The sequence below is a fragment of the Bos taurus genome, chromosome 2 (genome assembly GCF_002263795.3).
Source record: "Bos taurus isolate L1 Dominette 01449 registration number 42190680 breed Hereford chromosome 2, ARS-UCD2.0, whole genome shotgun sequence".
In the NCBI taxonomy this organism is placed as follows: domain Eukaryota; kingdom Metazoa; phylum Chordata; class Mammalia; order Artiodactyla; family Bovidae; genus Bos; species Bos taurus.
The window spans coordinates 72,940,147-72,966,832 of record NC_037329.1 but is presented as its reverse complement, the minus strand read 5'-3'; the positions used below and the strand labels follow the sequence as shown (position 1 = coordinate 72,966,832).

General features: G+C 48.3%; 1 protein-coding gene across 4 annotated transcripts in view; it reads left to right on the top strand.

Moving 5' to 3' along the window:
• Positions 1-10,001, top strand: part of TFCP2L1 (transcription factor CP2 like 1) — a 68,646-nt gene extending 58,645 nt beyond the window's left edge. For 3 of the 4 annotated variants that reach the window (XM_010802128.4, XM_005202559.5, XM_010802127.4), the window contains 2 exons: positions 1,624-1,675; positions 2,734-10,001. In XM_010802128.4, coding sequence (XP_010800430.1) covers positions 1,624-1,675; positions 2,734-2,780 — 99 coding nt within the window. In that variant the 3' untranslated portion in view covers positions 2,781-10,001. The remainder of the gene's footprint in view (positions 1-1,623; positions 1,676-2,733) is intronic. The other variant, NM_001192488.1, reaches the window with a different exon arrangement.
• The last annotated feature ends 16,685 nt before the right edge of the window (positions 10,002-26,686 follow it).

Sequence of the window (26,686 nt, the reverse complement as noted above, 5' to 3'; positions counted from 1 at the left end):
GATGGTACAGGGGAGGGAGGAGGAAGCGGGGTTCAGGATGGGGAACACGTGTATACCTGTGGTGGATTCATGTTGATGTATGGCAAAACCAATACAATATTGTAAAGTAATTAACCTCCAATTAAAATAAATTTATATTAGAAAACAATAAAACTTCATATAAGTGGAATAGGAGTGTATTCTTCAGGACTTACAGTTTGTGGTTCATGTACTTTGAGGAGTGTTGCTGGGGGTTGCGGGCCCTGCTGAGTGCCCGGGTGTGATCAGGTCACAGTTGCTGCTGCTTCTACTATTGAGGGACAGGGGGCTGTTTCTAGCTTTCACTCATACACACGGTGCTGTTCTCAACATCCTTAGGTGTGCTGTGTGTGTGTGTGTGTGCAGGAGGTTGGCTGGGGCACCCGTCTATAGGAGAGAGATGTGGGGTCCTCTGTGCTGGCTCCTGTGGACAGTCCTAGAAAGCAGCTGTCTCGATAGATGCCCCCCTAGAGAGGATGCCAGCTCCTATTGCTCTGCATCCTGGTTATATATATATTTACAGCCTCGTTTGACAGACAGGGCCTGGAGACAGGAAGTTTTCTTGTCCAAGGTCACTGGGCTATTAATTAAAGTTCCAGAGAGAGGGGGCTGGTGAATCGTTATTCGGTTCCTGCCACAGGGAACTGAACACACGATATTGTTAGTTTCAGGTATACAGCACAGTGATTTCAGTTATACATCTGTGTGTGTATGTGTGTGTGTGTGTACACGTGTGCGCTCAGTCGTGTCCGACTCTTTGCAACCCCATGGACTGTAGCCTGCCAGTCTCCTTTGTCCATGGAATTTTCCAGGCAAGAATACTAGAGTACGTTGTATTTCCTTCTCCAAAGGATCTTCCTGATTCAGGGATCAAATCCTCATCTCTTGTGTGTCCTGCGTTGGTGGGCAGGTTCTGTACCAGCTGAGCCTCCATACATTAATAGATACTCTTTTTCAGAGTCTTTCCATTGTAGGTTATTATAAGATATTGAATGTAGTTCCCTGTGTAAAGCACTTTAGTTTTTTATCTGGTGCTGTTTTACACACATCTGCTCCTATAATGTGTCCTGTAGAGGGATTGGAAGACCCCATCACTCAGAAAACTCAAAAATGAAAGAAAATCAGTAACAATGGAGTCTTGTATGAAATGTTGACATTTTAATTCCCTTCCAGGGTTCTTCTGTCCTTTACATTCAGTCTTTTGTTACTCAGAACTGTAATTGCAGGACTTCCCCTGGTGGTCCGATGGCTAAGACTCTGTACTCCCAGCGCGGGGGGTCCGGGTTCAATCCCTGATCAGGGAACTAGATCCCACATGCCACAGGCAAGAGTTTGCATGCCGCAACTAAAAAAGATCCTGCATGCCGCAAGTAAGACCCCACGCAGCCAAATAAATTAAAAAAAGCAAACAACTGTAATTGCTCTGTCCATTGACTCTGCATCATATTTCCTCCGTGAAAGTAAGACATAACTGTCTTCCTGTGTGTGTGTCAATGCGGCTCCTCTCGTTTCTGATGGTTGTGAGTGGCTGGGCTCTGCGTCACTGAGGCTTTTCATTCTCTGAACTCGTTGCTGAAGTGACATGGTCTCTCTTTTGCCTTTCAGATGGTGCAGAATTTCCAAGATGAATCCTGTTTCATCCTCAGTACCTTAAAAGGTAAAACCTGCTCCTCCCTGCCCTCTCTTATTTAATTAAAGGATATTGGCTTCACCCCCTGGGTTAACTGGGTGAGGGGAGAGCAGGCCAGTGAGTGGGGCTGGGATGGGGAGCCCTTGAGTGAGTGTCACTTGGAAACATCCTCCGGGGAAAAGAAACACACAGTTACCGGGAAACTCAGCCTCGGAAATGTGTGAACTGGAGAGGTGAGCCCCAAGGTCACTGTGAAAGTGAAATCTTGGCCATTCACTGTGTGCTGCATGAACCCAGTGCCAAGGAGAAGTAAGACACATTTGAGTTGCTCTAAAGTATGAGTCTGGGACTTGCCTGATGATCCAGTGGCTAAGACTCTGCGCCTCCAATGCAGGGGGCATAGGTTCAATCCCTGGTCAGAGGGTCAGAGTCAGGGAACGAAGAGCCCACATGCTGCATGTCCAAAAAAAAAAAAAAAAAAGTGTGGGGTCTCCAGGAGGAGCAGGCGTGGAGCACAGTAGCACTTGAGCTTCCAGGCCCCCTGGAATGGGAACCTGGGGCTGTGTGTGGAGGTGGGGGGGACATGAAGGGCCCACCCGAGGAAGGGGTCTGAGAAGGAACTCCTCTACCAGGAGAAAGGGGAGACCAGCTATGACGCCCCTCCCCCCAACCCCAGAGGGCTGGGGCAGATGAGTGTGGAATTATACAGGAATGAAAGCCCCTCACTGGGCCATAGACCCTGGACCGTGACAAGGACAGTCTCCTCCCCTTGTTCTCTCGATCCAGCCACCAAGTGCCTTCAGAGACCCGGGCAGCCATCAAACCCACGGCCTCCTTACCCACAGGCCCTTTAGTCCTTGGGTGTTGGGCTGTGGCAGAAAGCCCACTATTAAAAAGAAGCTCACCAAGGCAGCTGAGAAGGTGTGCATTGGGATCTCTGCTGTTATCTTTGTTCTGTGCAGTCTTATTTTGGTGGCCTCTGCCAGCATCCATGCAGAGCATCTGCTGGACCCCAATCCCATGGCTCCCAGAAACCGTCACGCCTGCCTTTCTTCCCTTAACACCTCAGTGTTTGTCTCTTGCAGCCGAGAGCAACGACGGCTACCACGTCATCCTGAAATGCGGCCTCTGAGCAGATGCAGAGTGGGCGGCTGCTTCCCACCCCCAGCCCCACGGACCCCCTTGGCTGTAGATATCACACCCCTGGAAGCTGTGGCGAGGAGGGACCTGGCCCAGCCCGTGAAAGCCACAGACCCGTGGAGGCTGCGGGTCTGGAGGGCAGAAAGCCAGCAGCTCCTCTCTCCCCTCCTCTTAGCCCCCAGCTTTGGGACAGTTTCCTGTTCTTTTTCCCAGTCCTTCCATTTGAAAAGGCCAACAGGGGCCATCTGCTCTGAAACCTCTTGCTCCCCTGGTTGGAGGCTAGTTCACCAGGTACCCGGGTGCCACCTGTGCCGGCTCCTTCCGCCCATTCCCCTGCCTCAGAGAAGGCTCTGCCTCTCCCACAGGCCTTCACCCTCTTCTCTGCTAACTGGTTGGGTCCCCGGGCGGCTGACTACGTGGGGGTGGTTTGAGACTGTCCTGTCTCCGTGTCGGTTTCCCATCTTGGTGATCCTGGTGAGCATCTGTCCTTCCTGTTCCTGGATAGGCTTGATGGGTGTTGGGTTGACCTGTGCCTTCTGCTTCTTTTCACATCGACCTTGATTCTAAGTGTCTGCTGCTGCTCACAGCCCAGAGGGGGCCTTGCATTTCTCCATTGCTGGGGTAGACACTACGGAGCCACACACACCTGGTTCTAAGGCCCTTGGGGAGGAGAGGACGAGGCTGAAAAGACTATTTTTAGGCATATTCTCATGAGTATAAAAGGGAAGAGAACCAAATGATTCCTCTTGGGCTTTTTTTTGGGTGTAAGTTTATTTCCTAAGCAGTCTTGAGTAGAGGAGGACTAGGAAGTGAACATCCTGTTGTAGGATCACATGACCATGACTCTCCTGATGCCCAGTCCTCTTGGATGGACTCACCAAATCCCATTTAGAGAAGACCACCAACCTTCCCAAGCTCCCTAGGGATGTTGTATCTTCTGGGCAGGCTCCCCTTTGAAGGTTTCTTTCTTTTCATTTGTAGAGGCTGTGTTTGGGCATTTCTCCTGCATTAGAATGGTTGGATCACCTTTCTTAGATAACCAGGAATTAGTGCCTGTCTCTTGGGACCCTGTGATCTATATTGCTAATGTAGGTTCATCTAACAAAGCATGGTGAGCACTGTGACCAGCTGAGCAGGATCTGACAGCCTTTCAAGTGGAGCTTTTGGGGAATAGCATGCTTTGGGGGAATATAGAGATGATCATAACTGAGTAGACCTTGTTTTAGAGACAGAGAAACTGAAGCCTAGAGGGGCAAAGCCACCTGCCTGATATCACATAGTGATAGGGTAATAATATAGATTTGTCATTAAAACCAGGGCATTTCTGAGAGTGAAAGGAGCTCTGGTAATAATAATGCTTGGACCACAGGTATGATCTACTGCTCTGTAAGGACAGGCTTCTCATTCCCTTCCCATTTTGGGGGTGGGGGGATGGGGAGCATGTAACAGCCTTCTTGAGATATAATTCACATACTATACAGTTTACCTCTTTATAGTGTACAGTTCTGTGATTTTTTTAGTCAATTCACAGAATCGCCACAATCAATTTTAGAACATTTTCATCACCCAAGACATATCATGTATATGGAATCATACAATATGTGGTCTTTCGTGGTCCTTTTTTTTCACTTAGCATAGTGTTTTCTAGGGTCATCCATATTGAACACGTATCAGTACTTCGGTCTTTTTATAGCTTAATAATATTTCACTCCATGGATGGACTGCCTTTGTTTATCCATCCATCACTTGATGGATATTTGAGTTGTTTCTGTCTTGGGGCTATTGTGAATAATGCTGCTATGAAGTATTTGTACACAGTTTGGTGTGTTTTCTTTTAGGAATATACATATGACTGGAATTGCTGGGTCATTTAGTAACTCCATGTTTAACTTTTTGAGGAACTGCCAGACTGTTTTCCAAAGCAGCTGCATCATTTGACATTCCCATCAGCAGTGTATGAGGGTTCCAGTTTTCCTCCATCCTCACCAACACTTGCTAGTATCTGGCATTCTGATGATAGCATCCCAATGTCATTTTGATGATAGAAGTGGTGTCTCATTGGAGTTTCAGTTTGCATCTCCCTGATGGCTAATAATGTTGAGTATTTTTTCATGTGCTTACTGGCCATCTTCTTTGGAGAAATGTATATTCATATCCTTTGCCTATTTGCAGTTGGCTTATTTGTCTTTTTATTATTGAGTTGTAGGAGTGTGTAGAGTTTAGATGTAGGCCCTCTATCAGATATATGAAGTGTCAAACTGTTCGCCACTTCTGGGGGTTGTCTTCACTTTCTTATGATGTCCTTTGAAGGACGAAGGTTTTTAATGTTGATGATCTCTAAGATACCATTTTTCTTGTACTTTTGATGTCATACCTAAGAAACTATTGCCTAATCCAGGGTCAAGAAGATTTATGTTTTCTTCCAACAATTTTTATAGTTTTAGCTGTCCAGTAGTCTTTGATTAATTTTGAATTAATTTGTATTTATGATGTGAAGTATGGGTCCAACTTCATTCTTTTGCATGTAGATAGTCAGCTGTCCCAGCACCAATTGTTGAAAACACTATTGGGGTCCCCATAGAATTGTCTTTATACCCTTGATCATGGCCCCTAATTCTTACTGGATCTTTTTCTCTGCGACATGGGACTGTCATTAGGATGCTCACCTTTTTTTTTTTTTTTTTTTCCAGCCCATGTTTGGCTCCACCAGTTTTACAAATGGCTTTCTCTTCTTTTTTTTTCTGTCTCCCCCTTTCCCTGTTTCAACAGTACTAGGTGACATCACTCTGATGATCTACAGCCTTTCTGATGCATGGCTCCACACATCGGTCCTAGGGAAAGGTCAGGATCAATCATTTTCTGTTTTGAGGAAACCAAGTCACACAGAAGTAGAAAAACTTGCCCAAGGTCCCCCAGAACCAGAACTAGATTATTGGTCTTGTGACTTCTGGCATTTTGAGATGTCTACAGTTCACTAGACCCAAGAGATGCCACTTCCCAGGCCAAGTGATGACAGGCTAAAATCTTAATTCTAAAAATGTGGTAGGCTAATATTTTATTTTTATTTCTTCATTCAAAATAAGGGTCCAGTCAAGATCTGTGACCTTCAGTTTGCTGTAGGTGGAGTCTTTCATCTGGAATGCACACTGCATCAGCTCTGCTTACCTTCTAATGGTTATAGTTCAGTCTTGTAGCTTACACAGAAGTAGAAGATAATAAATACCAAAGAAGAATACACAGTCATTTGGTACCAAAATGTTTTAGCTGCCCAATTCAGCAGTTTGTTGCTTCCACAGGGGTCAGAGGAGCTAGCTGCAGGTGTTTGGATTTTGCGTCTTTTTTTTTTTTTTCCATTTTATTAAAGTACAGCAAAGCTGTGGCCTTTTCACTCCTGTCCACTGTCTTTCCTGTGTGCTCTGAGTCCAGCGTCTGGGCCTGCTGGACAGGGTGACCCCTCCCAGAACAGTCCCCTCCACCCCCACGTATTCTGAGCTGTGGCTTCTCCTTGGCAGCAACAAATTTTAAAAGGGATCCCCCAAGGGACAGAAGACGTACCGTGCACCAGAGCCACTGTCTTGAACCAGAAACCTACAGTGGAGTGCTTTTTCTCAGTCCATTGCATTTCTTTGCTGGGCAGTTGTCTGCAGGGTTGTGATAAACCTTTTCCTGGTTACCGAGTCTCCCCTTTATAATAAAAATATGGGCTTTGGAATGGGGAAGGGATTGTAGTCCTTTGGAAAGAGCAGGATGGGCATGGAGTTGGAAATCTCAGTGTAAGGTACTAAGCAAAGGTCAGATGCTGTCCTGGTGACCTCCTTCCCCGGCCACCTTGGGCTTCTTGGGAAGAACCATGAACCTAGAGGGACTTTCCCAGGAGCAGAGTGGAGCTGCCTGAGCAATGCGTCACAAGTTTCCAAGTCCAGACCGGCCTCAGGGGCTGGCCTGCATGAGTTAAGGTCTGAAAATCATTAACGAATTAATGAGAAAAATGGAAGAGCTTCTTTTGCTGTTGTCAGTGGAGCAGAGGGAGGCCGCCCCCAGCAGCTCAGAGAAGATGGAAAAGCAAGTGACCAAGAGCCAGGAGTCCTGGGCTCCTAGGCCCTCACTTGGTGTGCTTTTTCTGCCTCTCTGGGTCTCACCTCCTCTCAGGAGGCTTCTGGGGCTGTGAATGACTCAGGCATGAGTGTGTCTGAGGGGAGCATTCCTTTTTTTCCCTCCATCAGAGTTGCACTGTGGGTGGGTGGCGTGTACATGCGTGCTTCCTAGTGGTACACAGCACCTCAGTGCTTCTGCTTGGACTGGTACACGCTCTGAGGTTGCGTGCATTTCGATGTGAGACACTGCATCTTAGCCATGTCTTTAGGAATCCAGCCTAGCTTGCAGCCGGGGTGACTTGATTCTATCCATGCCCTTAAGAGTGGCCACCAGCTGTTCCCTGCAGCCTGAAGCTGGATTCCTTGTTGGCTGGCTTTATGTCTACGTTACAGACATGCATGTGTGCATGCCTGTGTGTGTGCATGTTCATGGATGCACATGAATCCCCTCCTGTGCCCCTGTATCTGGCATGAGGAGGGCAGCCCTGAGTGTCTTCAGCTCACCTAGACAGAATGATGACTGCTGCTTCCTTTAGACCTTACGTGATGCTCCTGGTTCAGACTCTTGATAAAACTAATTAGTGGACTGTAGCCCTAATTGTGGGGAAAGGCCCATCCTCAGTCCTGCCCTAGGGAGCAGAGCAATGCTGGGAGCTGACATCTAACCAGGACCTCAAAAGCAAGGCCCTTGGACTTGGTCTTACTTGCAGCCACCTCACGTTCCCTGTGTCCCCTTGGGTTGCGTATTCTGTGTGTGACGTCGTCAGTCAGGCCAGGCAGTAGTAGGAAGTATTTGTGCATCCTCTCTGATCACCTTCTGGCCCCCTTCCCTCCACTCTGTGGGGCAGAGCAGTGCAGTACAAGACAAGCCACCCCCACCTCCTTCCCCAAGGCGAACCTGAGAACTCCATGCAGCCTCTGCCCAGCTCCCCAGAGCACCTTGCAAAGGCTGGGCTTTCCTCCCTTCTGCTCCTGCGGGGAATGACTGAGTTCTGAGGGTGTGGTCCTCACCTGGCCATGTAGGGACTTTCTAGTGGCAGCATCCCCAAGAAGTATCTCTAAGAGGTAGCTTTGCTGTTCTCTCCAGGACAACTGGCAGGGTGAGGCAGGGAGGGGCCAGCACTGCTTAGTCATGGGCTGAGACACCTGGCTGTTTGGGCAGCCAGGCCAGCCTGTCCCAGGAGGGAGTGTGTGAGCCTGTCCCTGCCTTCATCCTGTGGAGCCCCAGACAGGGATGGGGTGAGGGGTGGTGGCCTGCAGAGGGCTAGCAGGCACCAGGAAGCCTTTTATCGTGAAAAATTTTCAATCCTTCTTGAAAGACAGACCAATATAATTAGTCCTGGTACCCATCACTCCACCTCCTTCACGATCACCCTACACCTGCTCATCAGGGACAGGCCAACTGCGAGCCAAATGCAGCTTCTTGCTGCATTTTGTAGTCTGTTTGATAACAGGGAACACTGAACTCAATGAAGTGAAATGTCATCCTGTCCTCCCTTCCGCCATTCCACTCCCGTTTGTATTGCCAAAACCTGTACTCAGTTATTATAGTTTGAATTTCATCATCTGAAACATGGAAACTCATTTTCTCTTATTTGCCTCCTTGAAGCCCTTAAAGTCAAAAATAGGTCTCATCCAGCCTTCACAGAAAAACATTGCCCACTGCTGAGCTAGACCTCTGTTACTCTATATGCCCCCTACATGATGTTGAATAATATCCTTGAAAATAAGGGCTTTTAAAAATAATAAAAAATATTTTGTTTGGAGCTTTGAAGCAAGAGGATCATTCAGCCAAGCAGTCTTTGAAACCAGACCCCCACGCCGCCTGTTAGTCATGTGCCCCCTCCCCCAGACAGTCTTTGCCCCAGCTGCTCAGGAATCATAGTCCTTTGCTCTTGCCCCTTCCCTCCTGCTGTCCACTTCTTGGAGACTTGCTGGGCCTTTGGTCACAGGGCAGGGTGCGGGAGGTTGTGTCCGAGAGCCGGATGTGGGGAGAATACAGCACCGGCTCCAGGCCCTGGTGGGTGGCGGTCTCTTGACTTAGGTCACTGGGACTTTACCACCCCAGGAGGTGCAGCCTGACCTCCACCTCTACTGGCACCTTGAGGACCTCTAAGCTGCTCTGGGGTCCCCCAAAGCCCCCCTCCACATGTCTGCAGCTCTTCCCCCGACAGAGGGACTGGCTTATGTCAGCTTGGTGATGGGGAGGATTTCCCTGCCCTCTGCAAGGGTTCCCTGGGCCCAGTGCTCACTTCTGCCCCTGGGAGAAGCCGGCCCATAGGCAGCCTCATGTTGGGGCGGTCCCGTCTCCCTGTGGCTTGGCTGCCCATTCTGGGCCCCAGCTCCTTTGCTTCCAGTGAAGATGGCCAGACACTGCAGCCAGCCCTCCGTTAGCACCAACCGCTGATGATGCTGACTGGCCTCGCCTGAGCCAGACTTTGGGCTTCGTGCTTTGCCATTGTCCCATTTGAGCCTCCTCACAGCTCTGAGGCCCCGAAGGCTGATTTCTAGTTGAGGAAATCAAGACTGAGAAATCAGATAGGGGCCTGGGTCCTTTGACTATCGATGGGCTGAGCCAGGGTCCCGATCCTGCATCTAGACCTCGCGCACTCTTGTCCCAGATGCACGGGCGAGTCCTTTCATCCCTGAAAGGGGATGCTCACTCTCCTGATGACATCATCCCTGGGCTCTGTGCCCTGTGGTGGGTTGGGGGGTGTAAGGAGTGGGGCAGAAGAGAAGGTCATTGTTTTGTGCCTCCCACCAGCCTTCCCCTTGCTGGGCAACACCTTGGTTACTGTGCTTACCAATGCTCCTGTATAGAAAGTGATTTCTTTTTTAGAAATGTCACTTTGTCACTTTTCTCCAGATGGGGTGACTCTTCTCTTAAGGTGGTAGGCATCTCAGTTGGGGCGGTGTGGCTATCTGATGGGTCAGGTGGGCATGACATTGGGAGGGGTTGTAGGGGGGAGTGGGCATCAAAGCAAAAGTTGTCACACTGCCACATTTTTGTACCTGAAATAAAGCATATTTGCACTTGTTACTGTACCATTGTGAAGACGAGATCTCTGTGTAGGTTCCGTGCTTGGGTCAGAATGCAAATAAAACTCATTTGTAAGAAACCTGTGTGGCTCAGACCTCTGGCCTTTAAATATTTTTCAGTTGTAAAATATTTGTGACAGGAAATTTACCATCTTCAGCATTAAACAACAGCTCCTCCAGCCCCTGGTACCCACCGTTCTATTTTATGTCTCTATGAATGTGACTTCTCTGGGGGCCTCTTATAAGTGGAGTCATACAGTCTTTGTCCTCTTGTAAGTGGCTGACTTTACAGGGCATAATGTCCTCAGGGGCTTCCCAGGTGGCTCAGTGATAGAATCTGCCAATGCAAATAATGCAAGTGACTTGGGTTCGATCCCTGGGTTGGGAAGATTCCCCTGGAGTAGGAAATGGCAACCCACTCCAGTATTCTTGCCTGGAAAATTCCATGGACAAAGGAGCCTGGCAGGCTACAGTCCGTGGGGGTCATAGAGTTTTTTTCTTTTCTCAGTTTGCCACGAGGCTTGTGGAATCTTAGTTCCCCTGCCAGGATTGAACCCAGACCCTAACAGTGAAAGCACTTTGAGTCCTAACCACTGGACAGCCAGGGAATTCCCAAGAATTTCCTTCTTTTTGAAGGCTGAATAACATTCCACTGCCTTTAAATACTACATGCTGTGTATCCATCCATCTATCCGTGGACACTTGGGTTGCTTCCACCTCTTATGCATGATGCAGCTGTGATCATGGGTGTGAAATTATCTGTTGGTATCTCTGCCTCAATACACACCCACCAAGAAGTACAATTGATGGATCACATGGTCCATTCCAACCAGTGGTGCATAAGGGTTTGAATATCTCCACATCCGTGCTAACACTCATTTTCTCTCTTTTTCTTTCTTTACATTTTTTTGGGCGGGGTGGGGGTGCTGCTAGTACCATACTCATAGTAAAACTGTTTACGTCAGATTAGGACTTTAACCCATGTGCTGGAACTCAAACCCAGCCAAAACCTGGTACCTGGTTTCAGGACCTAATGAAGCTCAGGTTCTTGATGTCTCATCACAGAAAGAATTCAGTGAGAGACAAAGTGATAGGTAAGAAGTGGATTTATCTAGAGAGAGACACACTCCACAGAGTGTGGGCCATCGCAGAGGATGAGTGCAGCAGCCCTGAAATGTGGTGTGGTTAGCTTTTATGGGCTTGGTAATTTCATAGGCTAATGAGAGGGAGGATTATTCCAACTATTTTGGGGAAGGGGTGGAGATTTTTAGGAATTGGGCCACCGCCCATTTTTGGTCTTTTGACAGTGCCCTGGGGTAGTCATGGTACCTCTGGGTGTGTCATTTAACTTGCTGATTGAAGATCAAGTGGACTTGTCTGCCATCTTGGACCCATTTGATTCTAATTGGTTTATATTGTGTCCTCAAGCTGTGGCATTCAAAAATTATGCCCGGCCCCCTTCTCTCCTGTTTCAATAGGAGACCTTGGGTCTTTGAAGCTTGATCAGTGGATGGGCTGTGTTAAGCCCAATGGGGGCACATCTGTAGTTGCCACCATCCCAGACCCTTGTCACTACCTAGCCCAAGGCTGCTATGTGACGATGTGTGACCTAGCACAAGGCTGGGCAGGACCAGGCTCCCAGGGGCACACAGGAGCAGCTGGGGTGGGGGTGCTCCAAGGCAAGGATAGCTTGATGTATTCCAAGATCCAGAAGACTGACACCATGGGGTGCGTGCTAAGTTGCTTCAGTCATGTCCGAATCTTTGCAACCCTATGGGCTGTAGCCCTCCAGGCTTCTCTGTCCATGGGATTCTCCAAGCAAGAATACTGGAGTGGGTTGCCATGCCCTCCTCCAGAGGATCTTCCTGACCCAGGGATAGAACCCATGTCTCTTATGTCTCCTGCATTGGCTGGTGGGTTCTTTACCACAAGTGCCACCTGGGAAGCCCAACTGTGAGGGGTCAGAGTAAACAGATGGAGATTGGGGGTCAGGTCAGACAACACTGATTCTTTGGATTAATAATGTTACCCAGTAAACACTCACCTATTAAGAGTCTCACCAAACAATACTTGAATGATTCCATTTTGTGTTTTCTTTAGAAATGCAGGTCCAAGGACTCCTATGGTGGTCCAGTGGCTAAGAATCTGCCTTGCAATGCAGGGGCCTTGGGTTCAGTCCCTGGACAGGGAATTAAGATCCCACATGCCGTGGGGCGACTGAGCCCATGAGCCGCAACTACTGAGCCAGCACTCCACAAAGAGAAAGCAGCCCATGTGCTGTTCAAAGATCCCGAGTGCCACAACTAAGACATGATGCAGCCAAAAATAAATTGCTTTTTTAAAAAATGCAGATTCTGACCTGCCAAGTTGACTTCCCAGCCCATCAGTGGGATGTGCCCTGCATTTTTTACAATATTGACATGGTGTCTCATTGGGCAGAGGAAGGGAGTTCTGATTTGTTTTCTAAAGGGATGGTGGGACACAGCCATGGAGGTCCTGAAACTAAGAAGGGTCAGATAGGATTGGGTTCAAAAGTTCACAGCTGAATTCAGGAGCTCTTTGAGGTTTCAGAGCCACTGTGGGCTGGAACCTGGCTTGGCTGTTAGCTGTCCACCTGCCCGTGTGGCCTCTGCCCCAGCATGGAACTCAAATGTGAGCAGAAGGACACAACAAGTCCAGTGGCGTGTCCCCAGGGGTGCTCTCAGCTTACCGTGGGCAGGCCCTCCCAGTGGCTGGGGCCTAGAGCCGACCCCGACCCCCGACCCTGACCCCAGGGTGCAGCAGCAGCTGCCTTCCCGCAATCCACAGGAGAGCCAGCCAGGCCCAGGTAGGCAAGCTCCACCGGCACATTCCCCTGCCCAGATCCTTCCAGATGGGCAGGAGTGGAGGGAGCCCTTACAGTGTACAAGATGCTCTCTTTCCAGCAAACATTCCCTTGGCCACGATGTGGGCATGAGGTTTTGGGGATGAATCGCCTTGATGCCCCATTTATGGCAGCAGTATGGGGTGCTATGATCCTCAAATTGCATCCGAATCACCTGGAGGTCTTGTTCAACAAACTCCCCGCACCCAGGGTTTCTGACTCTGCAGATCTGAACTAGAGCCTAAGATTTTGTATTTCTAAAACATTTCCAGGTAGGACTTCCCTGGTGGTCCAGTGGTTAAGACCCTGTGCTTCCACTGCAGGGGGAGTGGGTTCTATTTCTGGTCAGGGAAACAAGATTCTGCATGCCTCGCACTGCGGCCAAAAAATCTAAAAAGTTCCCAGGCAATGCTGATGCCACCGGTCCAGGAACCACACTGAGAACCTTCTCGGTGGGGGCACTGCCTTGGTTCAGAGTCAGCTATTAGCTTGGTCACCTGGGCGAGGGGACTTAACTTTTCTGTGCCTTGCCTCCCTCATCCATAAAAGAGGACTGATGATGCCCTGTTCCTAGGATTTAATTTCTGTAAAGAGTTTTGAATGACCCTAGCCCACAGTAATGGCACCCCACTCCAGTACTCTCGCCTGGAAATCCCATGGATGGAGGAGCCTAGTAGGCTGCAGTCCATGGGGTCGCTAAGAGTCGGACATGACTGAGTGACTTCACTTTCACTTTTCACTTTCATGCATTGGAGAAGTGCATGAAATGGCAACCCACTCCAATGTTCTTGCCTGAAGAATCCCAGGGATGGAGGCTGATGGGCTGCCATCTATGGGGTTGCACAGAGTCAGACATGACTGAAGCGACTTAGCAGCAGCCCACAGTAAACTGAGTGAGAGCCTTTTAGTCATGGTTTGTAATTCTTTGGGGAGTGAAAACTGACTCTGGAAAAGACCCTGATGCTGGGAAAGATTGAAGGCAGGAAGAGAAGGGGGTGACAGAGGATGAGATGGTTGGATGACATTATCGACTCAATGGACAAGTCTGAGCAAACTCCAGGAGACAGTAAAGAACAGGGAAGCCTGGCGTGCTGCAGTCCATGCTCTCACAGTTGCTCAGTCATGTCTGACTCTTTGTGACCCCATGGACTATAGCCCACAAGGCTCCTGTCTGTCCATGGTAGAGTCCAGGTGAGAGTACTGGAATGGGTTGCCATTTCCTTCTTCAGGGGATCTTCCTACCCCAGGAATTGAACCAGGGTCTCCTGCATTGCAGGCAGATTCTTTACCAGCTGAACTACCAGAGAAGCCCCACTGCAGTTCCTGATCTGCATGGATGGCATAGGGTCGCAAAAAGTCAGACATGATTGAACAACAACTTTGTAGCCCCTGCTGAGAACCAGTGTCCTAAGCTTTAGAATCCCTGGAGAGGGAAGAGATCACCAGACACAGTGCTGGGCCCCATCTGCAGAGTCTCATTCAGAAAGGTGGGATGAGACTTTGTATTTCTCCCAGTGGGTGCTGTTTGCTGGTGGGGGCCACACTTTGAGAACCCCTGCCCTTTGAGGCATGCGCCCTCTTAAAGTCACTCTCCAGTCACTCAAGATGTAGATCTGGGGACTTCCCTGATGGTCCAGTGGCTTAGACTCTGCTCTCCCAATGCAGGGGGCCTGGGTTTGATCCCTAGTTAGGGAACTAGATCCCACATGCCACAACTAAAGCTCCTGCATGCTACAATCAAGACCGAAGATTCTGAATGCCACGGCTAAGACCTGCAGCCAAATAATTAAAAAAAAAGAAAGAAAGATGTAGACCTGAGTGTGAGCTAAGGGTGGGGTGGTGGCACAGGAGGACTGGAGAATGTTAGGTCAGTGGACACAAAGGTCATCAGAACCTGAGGCCTGCAGTCACCATGGTGGGACCGTCTGTCCTCACTTTGTGGGCGTGTGTGCTCAGTAGCTTCAGTCGTGTCTGACGCTTTCCGACTCCATGGACTGCAGCCTGCCAGGCTCCTCTGTTCATGGGCTTCTCCAAGCTAGAATACTGAAGTGGGTTGCCGTGCCCTCCTCTAGGGGTATCTTCCCGACCCAGGGATCGAACCCACGTCTCCCACATTGCAGGCAGATTCTTTATCGCTGAAGCACTGGGGAATCCCCATCCTCACTTTAGGGGAAGCTGATTTGGGTTGTAAGATTGATTGCTGGGGGAGGCAGGGGGCCTTCTGGCTGCAGGTAGAGAGGCTGCCAGCTCTCCACTCCCCTGTTTGGCATATGCGGCAACCACACTGAGCTCTTCTGGGTCCTTGGCTGCAGCGGCTCCACGTCACTGGTCATGGTTGTCTCTGTGGGAAACCAGAGAAAGTCAGAGGCCACTCCTGGGCCTCCATCCTGTGGGCTGGAAATTCCACCAGGAGTGTGTCACAGAAGATGGGCCCTCAGGGGCTGACTAACAGGGACCAAACTCGCTGGAGCAGGAGGGAATTCATTCCAGGCTAGCAGAGCAGAGCCCCTGAAGGAGAGTTGTTCTCTAGCTGGGCAAAGGGGCCAGTGGAAGTGCTTCTCCCCCTGTGTCTTGCCTGGGTGGGAGCGGTGGGCAGGACCCAAACTGCCCATGTCTTCTGCCCTCACCTGGTCCGAACACTGGGAAAGGCAGGTGCTGGGGCTTCCATGCTGTAGGCACAGGCACCAGGGTTCAGCTTGGAGAGGGTTCTTGGGCCCCCAACACGAGAAGGCCATGCCCCATGGCTGCCCAGGCTACTCCAGGGAAGGGAGCCTGGTAGCTGGGAGGTTCAGTTCAGTTCAGTCATCCAGTCGTGTATGAATCTTTGTGACCCCATGGACTGCAGCACACCAACTCCTGGAACTTGCTCAGACTCATGTCCATCAAGTCAGTGATGCCATCCAACCATCTCAACCTCTGCCATTCCCTTCTCCTCCTGCCTTCAATCTTTCCCAGCATCAGGGTCTTTTCAAATGAGTCAGTTCTTCCCATCAGGTGGCCAAAGTATTGGAGCTTCAACTTCAGCATCAGTCTTTCCAATAAATATTCAGGACTGATTTCTTTAGGATCGACTGGTTGGATCTCCTTGTAGCCCAAGGGATCCTCAAAAGTCCTCTCCAACACCATAGTTCAAAAGCATCAATTCTTCAGTGCTCAGCTTTCTTTATTGTCCCAACTCTAACATCCATACATGACTACTGGAAAAACCATAGCTTCGATGAGATGGACCTTAGTAGGCAAAGTAAGGTCTCTCTTTTTTAATATGCTGTCTAGGTTGGTCATAGCTTTTCTTCCAAGGAGCTTGCATCTTTTAATTTCATGGCTGCAGTCACCATCTGCAGTGATTTTGGAGCCCAAGAAAATAAAAGTTCAGCGTTGTTGAAAGGGAGGTTCAGCTGCCTTTGGGTGGATCTATATTTAAACTCAATTACAAGGGAAAGGGGTTATCAGGAGTGAATTTATCAGGCAGGAGTGGCTATTGGAAAATCTGATAATCTGAGAGGCTGACATGAGTCGGGGAGGGGAGCTGGACCCTGAACTCATCCAAAGAAGAGAAAGGTGTATGTTAGTCGCTTAGTCAAGGACTGTAGCCGACAAAGCTCCTCTGTCCGTGGAATTCCCCAGGCAAGAATACTGGAGCAGATTGCCATTCTCTAGGAGATATTCCAGACCCAGGGATTGAATCTGGGTCTTCTGCATTGCAGGCAGATTCTTTACCATCTGAGCCATCAGAAAAGCCCATAGAGAAGAGAAAGGTGGGTAGAGGGAAATCAGCCAGCTCTCCTGCTTCCTCCTTCCCTCCGCCTTCCTCTTTCCCTCCCTCTCTCTCCTCCTTCCTCCATTTTCCCCTCCCCCAACTGTCCCTTTGTGGACCCAGCTCTCCTGGCAGTAACAAGACACTGAGCTTGCTAGCCCTGCTCTTCCTCTGAGCTCCCCTGGGCTCCTGGGCATAGACTGAACTGTCCATGTGTCTGTCTCCCCTTCTTACCAGGCAGGGCTCCTAGAGGACAGAGAGTGGTCTGCCTGATCACAGCCACTCTGGAGTCCTGGCAGAGAGAAGCCTCTCCAGGAGTGTTGGTTGAATGACTAAATGATAGTAATATGGTAGTGGGCAAGTGCAAGAGTGGGAGCTGGAGGCCTTAGGGAAGGAATGCCTATAGAGGGCAGGGCATCAGCTGGTGCGCCTTGGCAGGCCTTCACGTTAGTTTATTAGCTCACAGCACAGGGAACAGGGCTATGGTGATAGAGGACAAGGGAAGGGAAAATTTGGATGGGAGGGTAAGGAATTGGGACAAGAACCAAGCATGGAGCAAAAGAACACTGGGTGGGTCTGCATGGAGGGGCCTGGGAAGACAGCCCTGAGTCAGGTGCCCACCATGGGCCAGGGGTCTTACAGGGCTTTAGAAGGAGACAGGATACACTACCACAGAAAGTTTTTTGTTTTGTTTTTAACTCTTCATACCTGCATAAAAGCAGTCTTCTGAAAGAATTCAGCTGTCATAAGTCCTCTCCCTAGGCATTTTGCAAGCAGGGAAGGCTGATTTCTGTCACCAGAGAGAAAAAAATCCAGATATTTTCACCTAGATAAGAAATCACCTAACAAACATTGTTACAAAATTCCCCTCCCCTCCTCTCCCAGTTCTCCTGAGGGCCCACTTGTCATTCAGGAAAACAAATGACTTGTTTTCCTCAAGGGCCCTTCTTTCCTGCCCCTTCCCCTATGAAGATGGTATAAGTATAGTCTCTCAGTTGTGTCCGACTCTTTACGACTCCATGGATTGTAGCCCACCGGGCTTCTGTGTCCATGGGATTCTCCAGGCAAGAATACTGGAGTGGTTTACCATTCCCTTCTCCAGGGTATCTTCCTGATCCAGGGATTGAACCCAGGTAGATTCTTTACCATCTGAGCCACCTATATAAATCCCAAATTCTGTCTCCTTGAGTCACATTTTTCTGTGGACTCCTGTGTGCAGGAGAGAATAAAAACCTGCCTTTTCTCCTGCTAATCTTTCTGTTCATTTAGTTCTCTGGCTCCTTAATACTGAACATCAGAGGGCAGAGGAAGTTTTTGCTCTCTGACATTTTGTAAACTTGCCTAATGCTCAGTGTACTTTTTGAGGCAGTTGTTAAAATCTCTGTATTGACCATAAGGAGGCTGAGGCTCAGAGAAGCTGAATAGTCTACTCAAGGACACACAGCGGGTCAGAAGCAGAGCTGGACTTCCGACCCATGTTCATCTGCTCCAAGGACTGCCATGGACTCCAGGGCTGTGCAGGCAGCTCAGGGGAGGGGGTGATGGGGCCAGAGGTAAGGGGGAAGCATGTCCTGGAAGAGATGCTGATCTAAGCTTGGAAGGAATATCCAGTATGTCTAGGTAGGTTGTGGGGGTGCCCTTCCTCCCAATTATTTTTCTTTTTATAAAATTTAAATATAGCTGATATACAGTGTTATGTTATTTTCTGCTGTACAGCAAAGAGGTTCAATTATACATATATATATACATCATTTTTCATTTTTTTTCCCATTATGGTTTATCATCGGACATTAAATATATTTCCCATCCTATACAGTAAGACCTTATTTTTTCTCCATTTTATATATCATGGTGTGTATCTGGTAATCCCAAACTCCTCATTTATCTCCCTGCCACTATCCCTTTCAGTAACCATAAGTTTGTTTTCTACACCTGTGAGTCTGTTTCTGTTTTGTAAATAAGTTTATTGGTATCATTTTTTTAGATTCCACATATAAGGGATACCATATTATATTTTTCTTTGTCTGACTTCATTTAGTATGATAATCTCTAAGTCCTTCCATGTTACTGCAAATAGCATTATTTCTTTCCTTTTTCTGGCTGAAAGATGGAGAAGCTCTATACAGTCAGCAAAAACAAGACTGGGAGCTGACTGTGGCTCAGATCATGAACTCCCTATTGCCAAATTCAGACTTAAATTGAAGAAAGTAGGGAAAACCACTAGGCCATTCAGGTATGACCTAAATCAAATCCCTTATGATTATACAGTGGAAGTGAGAAATAGATTTAAGGGCCTAGATCTGATAGACAGAGTGCCTGATGAACTATGGAATGAGGTTCATGACACTGTACAGGAGACAGGGATCAAGCCCATCCCCATGGAAAAGAAATGCAAAAAAGCAAAATGGCTGTCTGAGGAGGCCTTACAAATAGCTGTGAAATGAAGAGAAGTGAAAAGCAAAGGAGAAAAGGAAAGATATAAGCATCTGAGTGCAGAGTTCCAAAGAATAACAAGAAGAGATAAGAAAGCCTTCCTCAGCGATCAATGCAAAGAAATAGAGGAAAACAACAGAATGGGAAAGACTAGAGATCTCTTCAAGAAAATTAGAGATACCAAGGGAACATTTCATGCAAAGATGGGCTCGATAAAGGACAGAAATGGTATGGACCTAACAGAAGCAGAAGATATTAAGAAGAAGTGGCAAGAATACACAGAACTGTACAAAAAAATCTTCACGACCCAGATAATCACGATGGTGTGAGCACTCACCTAGAGCCAGACATCCTGGAATGTGAAGTCAAGTGGGCCTTAGAAAGCATCACTACGAACAAAGCTAGTGGAGGTGATGGAATTCCAGTTGAGCTATTCCAAATCCTGAAAGATGATGCTGTGAAAGTGCTGCACTCAATAGGCCAGCAAATTTGGAAAACTCAGCAGTGGCCACAGGACTGGAAAAGGTCAGTTTTCATTCCAATCCCAAAGAAAGGCAATGCCAAAGAATGCTCAAACTACTGCACAATTGCACTCATCTCACACGCTAGCAAAGTAATGCTCAAAATTCTCCAAGACAGGCTTCAGCAGTACATGAACTATGAACTTCCATATGTTCAAGCTGGTTTTAGAAAAGGCAGAGGAACCAGAAATCAAATTGCCAACATCCACTGGATCATGGAAAAAGCAAGAGAGTTCCAGAAAAACATCTATTTCTGCTTTCTTGACTATGCCAAAGCCTTTGACTGTGTGGATCACAATAAACTGTGGAAAATTCTGAAAGAGGTGGGAATACCAGACCACCTGACCTGCCTCTTGAGAAACCTATATGCAGGTCAGGAATCAACAGTTAGAACTGGACATGGAATAACAGACTGGTTCCAAATAGGAAAAGGAGTACGTCAAAGCTGTATATTGTCACCCTGCTTATTTAACTTATATGCAGAGTACATCGTGAGAAACGCTGGACTGGAAGAAGCACAAGCTGGAATCAAGATTGCCTGGAGAAATATCAATAACCTCAGATATGCAGATGATACCACCCTTATGGCAGAAAGTGAAGAGGAACTCAAAAACCTCTTGATGAAAGTGAAAGAGGAGAGTGAAAAAGTTGGCTTAAATCTCAACATTCAGAAAACTAAGATTATGGCATCTGGTCCCATCACTTCATGGGAAATAGATGGAGAAACAGTGGAAACAGTGGCTGACTTTATTTTTGAGGGGGCTCCAAAAATCACTACAGATGGTGACTGCAGCCATCAAATTAAAAGATGCTGACTCCTTGGAAGGAAAGTTGTGACCAACCTAGATAGCATATTGAAAAGCAGAGACATTACTTTGCCAACAAAGGTTCGTCTAGTCAAGGCTATGGTTTTTCCAGTGGTCATGTATGGTTGTGAGAGTTAGACTGTGAAGAAAGTTGAGCGCTGAAGAATTGATGCTTTTGAACTGTGGTGTTGGAGAAGACTCTTGAGAGTCCCTTGGACTGCAAGGACATCCAACCAGTCCATTCTAAAGGAGACCAGTCCTGGTGTTCATTGGAAGGACTGATGCTTAAGCTGAAACTCCAATACTTTGGCCACCTCATGCAAAGAATTGACTCATTGGAAAAGACCCTGATGCTGGGAGGGATTAGGGGCAGGAGGAGAAGGGGACAACAGAGGATGAGATGGCTGGATGGCATCACCAACTGGATGGACATGAGTTTGGGTGAACTCCGGGAGTTTGTGATGGACAGGGAGGCCTGGCATGCTGCGATTCATGGGGTCGCAAAGAGTTGGACACGACTGAGCGGCTGAACTGAATTGAACTGAATATTCCATTATATATATATATATACACCAGAGCTTTATTCATTCAGCTGTTAATGGACATTTAGGTTGCTTCCAGGTCTTGGCTATTATGAATAGTGCTGCAATAAACTTTGGGCACATGTATACTTTTGAATTAGAGTTTTCTTTGGATACCTCCCAATTCTTCATCCCCTTGGTGAAGTCAGGTATGATGGTCATCCCATCCCCATCTCAGCCATGTCTTAACTCTTCCCTTGGACCATGTAAAAGGGTGGATGTGTTAGGTAGTTAGAATAGATAGATAAAAATGGAGTCCAAAATGACAGTGGCTAAAAGACAATGAAAGGGAAAAGCCCATGAAAATGGGAACAAAAGAAAATCCATGGACTGGAGTAAGAACCTCGGGTGAAACAAACAGCCTTCCTGGCTAGCCCAGTTTGCATTGGGCAGGCTTGGGAGGGAGGAGACAAAAACGTATAAAAAGAGGAAGCCGAGATGGATTGAGGCCTCTTCTTTGGGGTTGGCCCACCCTCACGCCTGAAGGGCATATTATCCTTTGTTTGCCAAATAAAACTCTGAGCTTTAACTGAGCTGTAACACCTGTCTGCTATTTCAAATCTTTGCTGTGGTGAGACAGACCCGAGGAAATTACACACTCTCCCAACAGATGAAACCACATGTTCTAAGTAGCACTTTGGGTACCATTTTTTCTTAGGTTGTTAGTAGCTTATGAATTAGAAGAATGGATGGTAGACCAACTGAACTGTCTGTAAAGTAGCCAAATGATAACATTTAAAAGAAGACTACTAAGAATAGAACACACAATCTTACCAGATAATAATTATTAGGAAAAAAGGATTAAGTTGAAGATGCCCTGGGAAGAGTTGACTACTGCCTTCAATGCAGGAGACCCCAGCTTGATTCCTGGGTTGGGAAGATCCCCTGGAGAAGGGATAGGCTATATCCCTTTACACTCATAGTCTCATGTTATGGTCATATTAGGTAAGTGATGCTAGACTTCATCACTCCACCCCTTCCCCTGGATTTTAGTGCTTTACACAATAAAGGTTTATTTCTCTTTTGTGTCTCAGGCTGATCTGGGCTGCCAGGCTATGTTCCATATGGTCATTCAAGGACCAAAGTTCCTCCATCTGGGGGCCCCACTATTTCCTAGGGCCTTAGAGCCCTCTACTTGACCCTTTGCTGCAGGCAGAGGCTGAGCACCCAGAGGATAAGAGGAGTGGTTTTAGAGACCAGCTTGAGAGTGGCCCCCAGCGACTTTCCTCACATGACTGTAGACAGAAGGAAGTTGCACAGATCACTAGTCCCATTCTTGAGTGGTTGGGAAATGCAGACCAGTTATAGGTCCAGCATTCGCTTCCTCCATGGAGTTTAATAATAAATAAAGAAACCCATTGACTCAATGGACATGAATTTGAGCAAACTCCTGGAGATAATGACAGACTGGGAGGCCTGGCATGATGCAGTCCATGGGGTCACAAAGAGTCGGATACAACTTAGTGACTGAACAAAAACAACAAAACCCACCAGAATGAATGAAGAAAGGACTCGCTGATATGTCCAGCATCACCCCTGCACCCAGCTTTGTTTAGGGTCTAGATATCAATGCTCCCAACAGCCCTGCTCAGGCACCATCAACAGCCCAGTTTCAGGAAGGAGAAAACTGGAGCAGGAGAGACTCATTAACTTGTCTAGGAAAGAATCTGAAGGCCAGTGTTTTGACTCAAACCTGTGCCCTAAACCACTGCTTGACTCTGCCTCAACAGAGACGTAATCAGCCCCAAAGTGGGCTGATTTTCAGGGGCTCTGCATCAGAATTTATTCATTCTTTTCTATTTTCTTCACCAACAGTCATTCTGAGCCCACACTGCTGTGTGGCAGGCACTCTGCTGGATGGAGTGATGTAGGGGACACCCCCCATCCCATGTTCATAGCAAAGAACTTGCAGAACTGTGGTCTCCCACCTCCTCCAGCCTCTTTTTTTTTTAACGTCTTTATTGAATTTGTTGCAATACTGTTTCTGTTTTATGTGTTATTTTTTTAACTGCAAGCCATGTTGGATCTTAGATCCCCTGGCCAGGGATCAAACTGGCAGCCTCTGCATTTGAAGGCAAAATCTTGACCAAGACAGTGAAAGTGAATGTGGAAGTCCCTCAACTATATCCCACTCTTTGTGTCCGCATGGACTATATGGTCCATGGAATTCTCCAGGCCAGAATACTGGAGTGGGTAGCTTTTCCTTTCTCTGGGGATCTTCCCAACCCAGGGATCAAACCCGGGTCTCCTGCATTACAAGAGGATTCTTTACCAGCTGGGCCACAAGGGGAGCCTAAGAATACTGGATTGGATAGCCTATCCCTTCTTCAGGAGATCTTCCCTATCCAGGAATCAACCCGGGGTCTCCTGCGTTGAAGGCAGATTCTTTACTGACTAAGTAGTCCCCTTCCGGACTCCTCATGGCCTTGACTTGCCTCCCCAACCCTAGTGTGCAACGGCACCTTTAAGAAAAAAAGAAGCACTGTTTTTGGAAAGACAAAACCGGTCCACAGGTTTCCAACACCCTATCCCCAGTGTTTGTGTACAAAACAGAAGCTGGGCCTGGGGGTGCAGGGCCGGGTGGGGGTACACAGGGTCCACTGTGAGGTGGGCTGAGGCTTCCAGGCTGGTTTCAGTCCTGTTTGTTTCTGGCATGGGGTGATGGAGGAGGCATGGGAGGGAGGACCTGCTCCCACATGACCCAGCTGTGGCCATGTTTGGCCCAGTTCCAGCCAGACCCAGGTCACCCGACCCTGGATAGTCAACCTGGCAGGAACCCTCGAAATCGCCCAGCCCAGTGGTCTTCAAATCTGTCCCCCTAAACCTTCTTTCAACTGTGTGTGGCTGTACACCCCAAACTCTGTTCTGAGGACCAGACTGAGTTGTAAAGGGGGCCTGGGTTTATGAGGGAGTCTCTGAGGATACCCAGGGTGGAGAGGGGAGGGTGCAAGCATCTCCAAGATTGTCTAAACTCTTCTGTTGCTGCTACTAGAGAATCTGAGGCCCACAGAAAGGAGGCAACACACCCAGGCCCCCTGGTTACTGGGGCCCATCCAGGATGAGAAGGAACCCAGGTGCCCATGTCCTCAGACAGGGCTTTGTCCTCCAACTCAGGCCCTCCCCACATCAGAGATGTCAAGAACCTTCCTGGAAGGGAGTGGGTGTTTCCTGGGACAGAGTGGCCACCCAGGGTGCTGGACTGTGTTGGACCCGGAAAGCAGGGAGGAGGCTGCCTTCAGGAGACAAGGATGCAAGGAAAAGCTGGAGTGGGTAAGGATGGTGGATGTGGGCAGGTGCACGCCAAGGGGAAACCCTAGGTTACTGAGGTACCTGCCCCAGAGGATGATGCCTGAGGCAAGTGGAGATCGGTTATCTGGCTTGGAGGGGCCAGGCACCCAACCAGCCTCTGCCAGGGGGCAGCCAAGTCCCTACCTCCCAGTGAAGGCTGACAGGAGTATCAGGGCTGGGAGGGTCTTTTTCCAGATACCCATCACCACCACTTACAGAATGTATGTACCACAGTTCAGGCCAAGCACACAGCAGACTCAGTTAAATGGCCACATTTTTTTTTTAGTTGAAGTATAGTTGATGTACGGTGCTGTGTTCATTTCTGCTGCATAGCAAAATGACTCAGTTATACACATATATATGGGGCTGGTGGCTCAGACAGTAAAGAATCCACCTGTAAGGCAGGAGACCCAGGTTCGATCCCTGGGTTGGGAATATTCCCTGGAGAAGGTAATGGCAACCCACTCCAGTGTTCTTGCTTGGAGACTCCCATAGGGAGAGGAGCCTGGAGGGCTACAGTCCCTGGTGGTCACAAAGCGCTGGACATGACTGAACAACTAAGCACACACATACACATATGTACAATCTGTTAAATATTGTTTTCCCATTATGGTTTATCCCAGAAGATTGGTTATAGTCCTCTGTGCTTAAATGGCCACATTTAACCATTGCAACACCCTGCAAGTTAAGGCTACCATGTTTGTTCTCCAAGGAAAAACCTCAGGCTTAAAAACACTGACTTGAATGTGGTACATTCTTGGCCAGAAAGTGAGGGAGTTCTATCTGCACAAGTCTCCCCCACACCTTTTCACATCATCTTTCCCATGGAAGGCCCCACCCGTGCTCCACTCCGGTGGCCTGACACCTGCATGGTGACCAGGAAGAGATCTAGGTGTAAGAGTTGCCATGGCGAGGGGCCCAGCTTGCTTGTCTCCAGTTGAAGGAAAGTGATCCAGACCTGACCTCTCCAGCCTGTCCTCTTTGAGTCCAACAGTGACTTAGAAAAAGGACCAGAGTGACATCTGGGGACCTGAGTGTAAATTCCATTTCTCTGAGTGAGACGTCTTCATCCACGGGTGAAAATTGCAAACAGACTCAGCTATCCTATTTTGGAACAGAAGATGTTAGATTTCAACCATTCACTTATTTTTTTTATTTTGGCCACTGTCCTCTGTATTTTAAAATTGATCTCCACCTGACCAGGATTCTCAGCACTTTAACTGCAGAAGACATTGTGGCTGGGGCAGGCTCAGGGGTTCGGGTTAGTTAGGTCAGGGAGCAGGGACAAAGACGTCCCCAGGGAGGCCTGGCATCAATTCAGGAGGTGCCTTGGGCTTGACAGGGCACCCAGTGGGGGATAGAGGCTGCTTGGAGGAAGTCTGACTTTAGGCTCCTGCCCCACATGCCACCAGCCACTGGCTGCCCATAAATCCTGGTGTGTGGGTCTTTTCCCAGAGACGCCACCTCCGTCTGCCTTTCTTTCTAACACTGGGGCCTTTGCTTACAGAGAGGTGCCTTCTCGGCTCCTGCTGGGGTGGGTCTGAAATGCCCAAACTTGCAGCGTACAATGGGTTTTGGAACATTTTCATGGACACTCCTTGCTCTAAGCTGGTGGAAGCCAGAGGAATAGGAGGCCCTAGCAGGTTCCTTCTGGGAGGGACTTGGGACAAGCTGCTGGTGTCCAGGGCTCCCCCAGGGCAGCAGGCCTTTCCTCCTGTTCCTGTCAAGCCCAGAAACAGCTTGGGGGCAGACAGCACTTTGATAGAGCTGAATTTTCAGCCAGGAACTATGGCGGCATTGCATTTCATAGATACCATCATGTTTTCAAATAAAAAGGAAGAAAAGGGTCCATCTCACAAGTGGTTGTTTGTAAGTAACTTATTAAACATCACATCAGGTCGGGGATGTTATAGCTAAGAGGATAAGAAATGTACCATGCCTCTACCCCAATATCCATAGTTCTTAAAACATCCTGCAAGGAGATACTATTATTACTATGTAGAGGAGTAATTAGGTCTCGATGGACATGAGTTTAGGTAAACTCCGGGAGTTGGTGATGGACAGGGAGGCCTGGCATGCTGCGATTCATGGGGTCGCAAAGGGTCAGACACGACTGAGCGACTGAACTGAACTGAACTGAACTGAATGGGGTCTCAGAAAAATCGAGTACCTTGATTAAAATGACACAGTCAGGGACTTTCCTAGCTTCCACTGCAGAGGACATGGGTTTGATCCCTGATGGGGGATCTAAGATCCCATAATCCACACAGAGCAGCCAAAAAGAAAACCCCACAAGCTGACACAGTCAGAAAGTGGTGATGCCTGGGTTCAGACTTAGTTCTGGAGCTCTTCAGATGGGCAGTTGTTTTGGGACTGGCACCTTCAAGTTTGGATAGGATGCCCAGGTGTGGAAAGACTCAGAGCCCAGGTCATGCTCTGCAGGGGATACCAGCCAGCTTGGCTGCAGAGATGCTCTGATAAGGCCTCTCGGTAAACAGCTCATGACCATCTCAGACGTG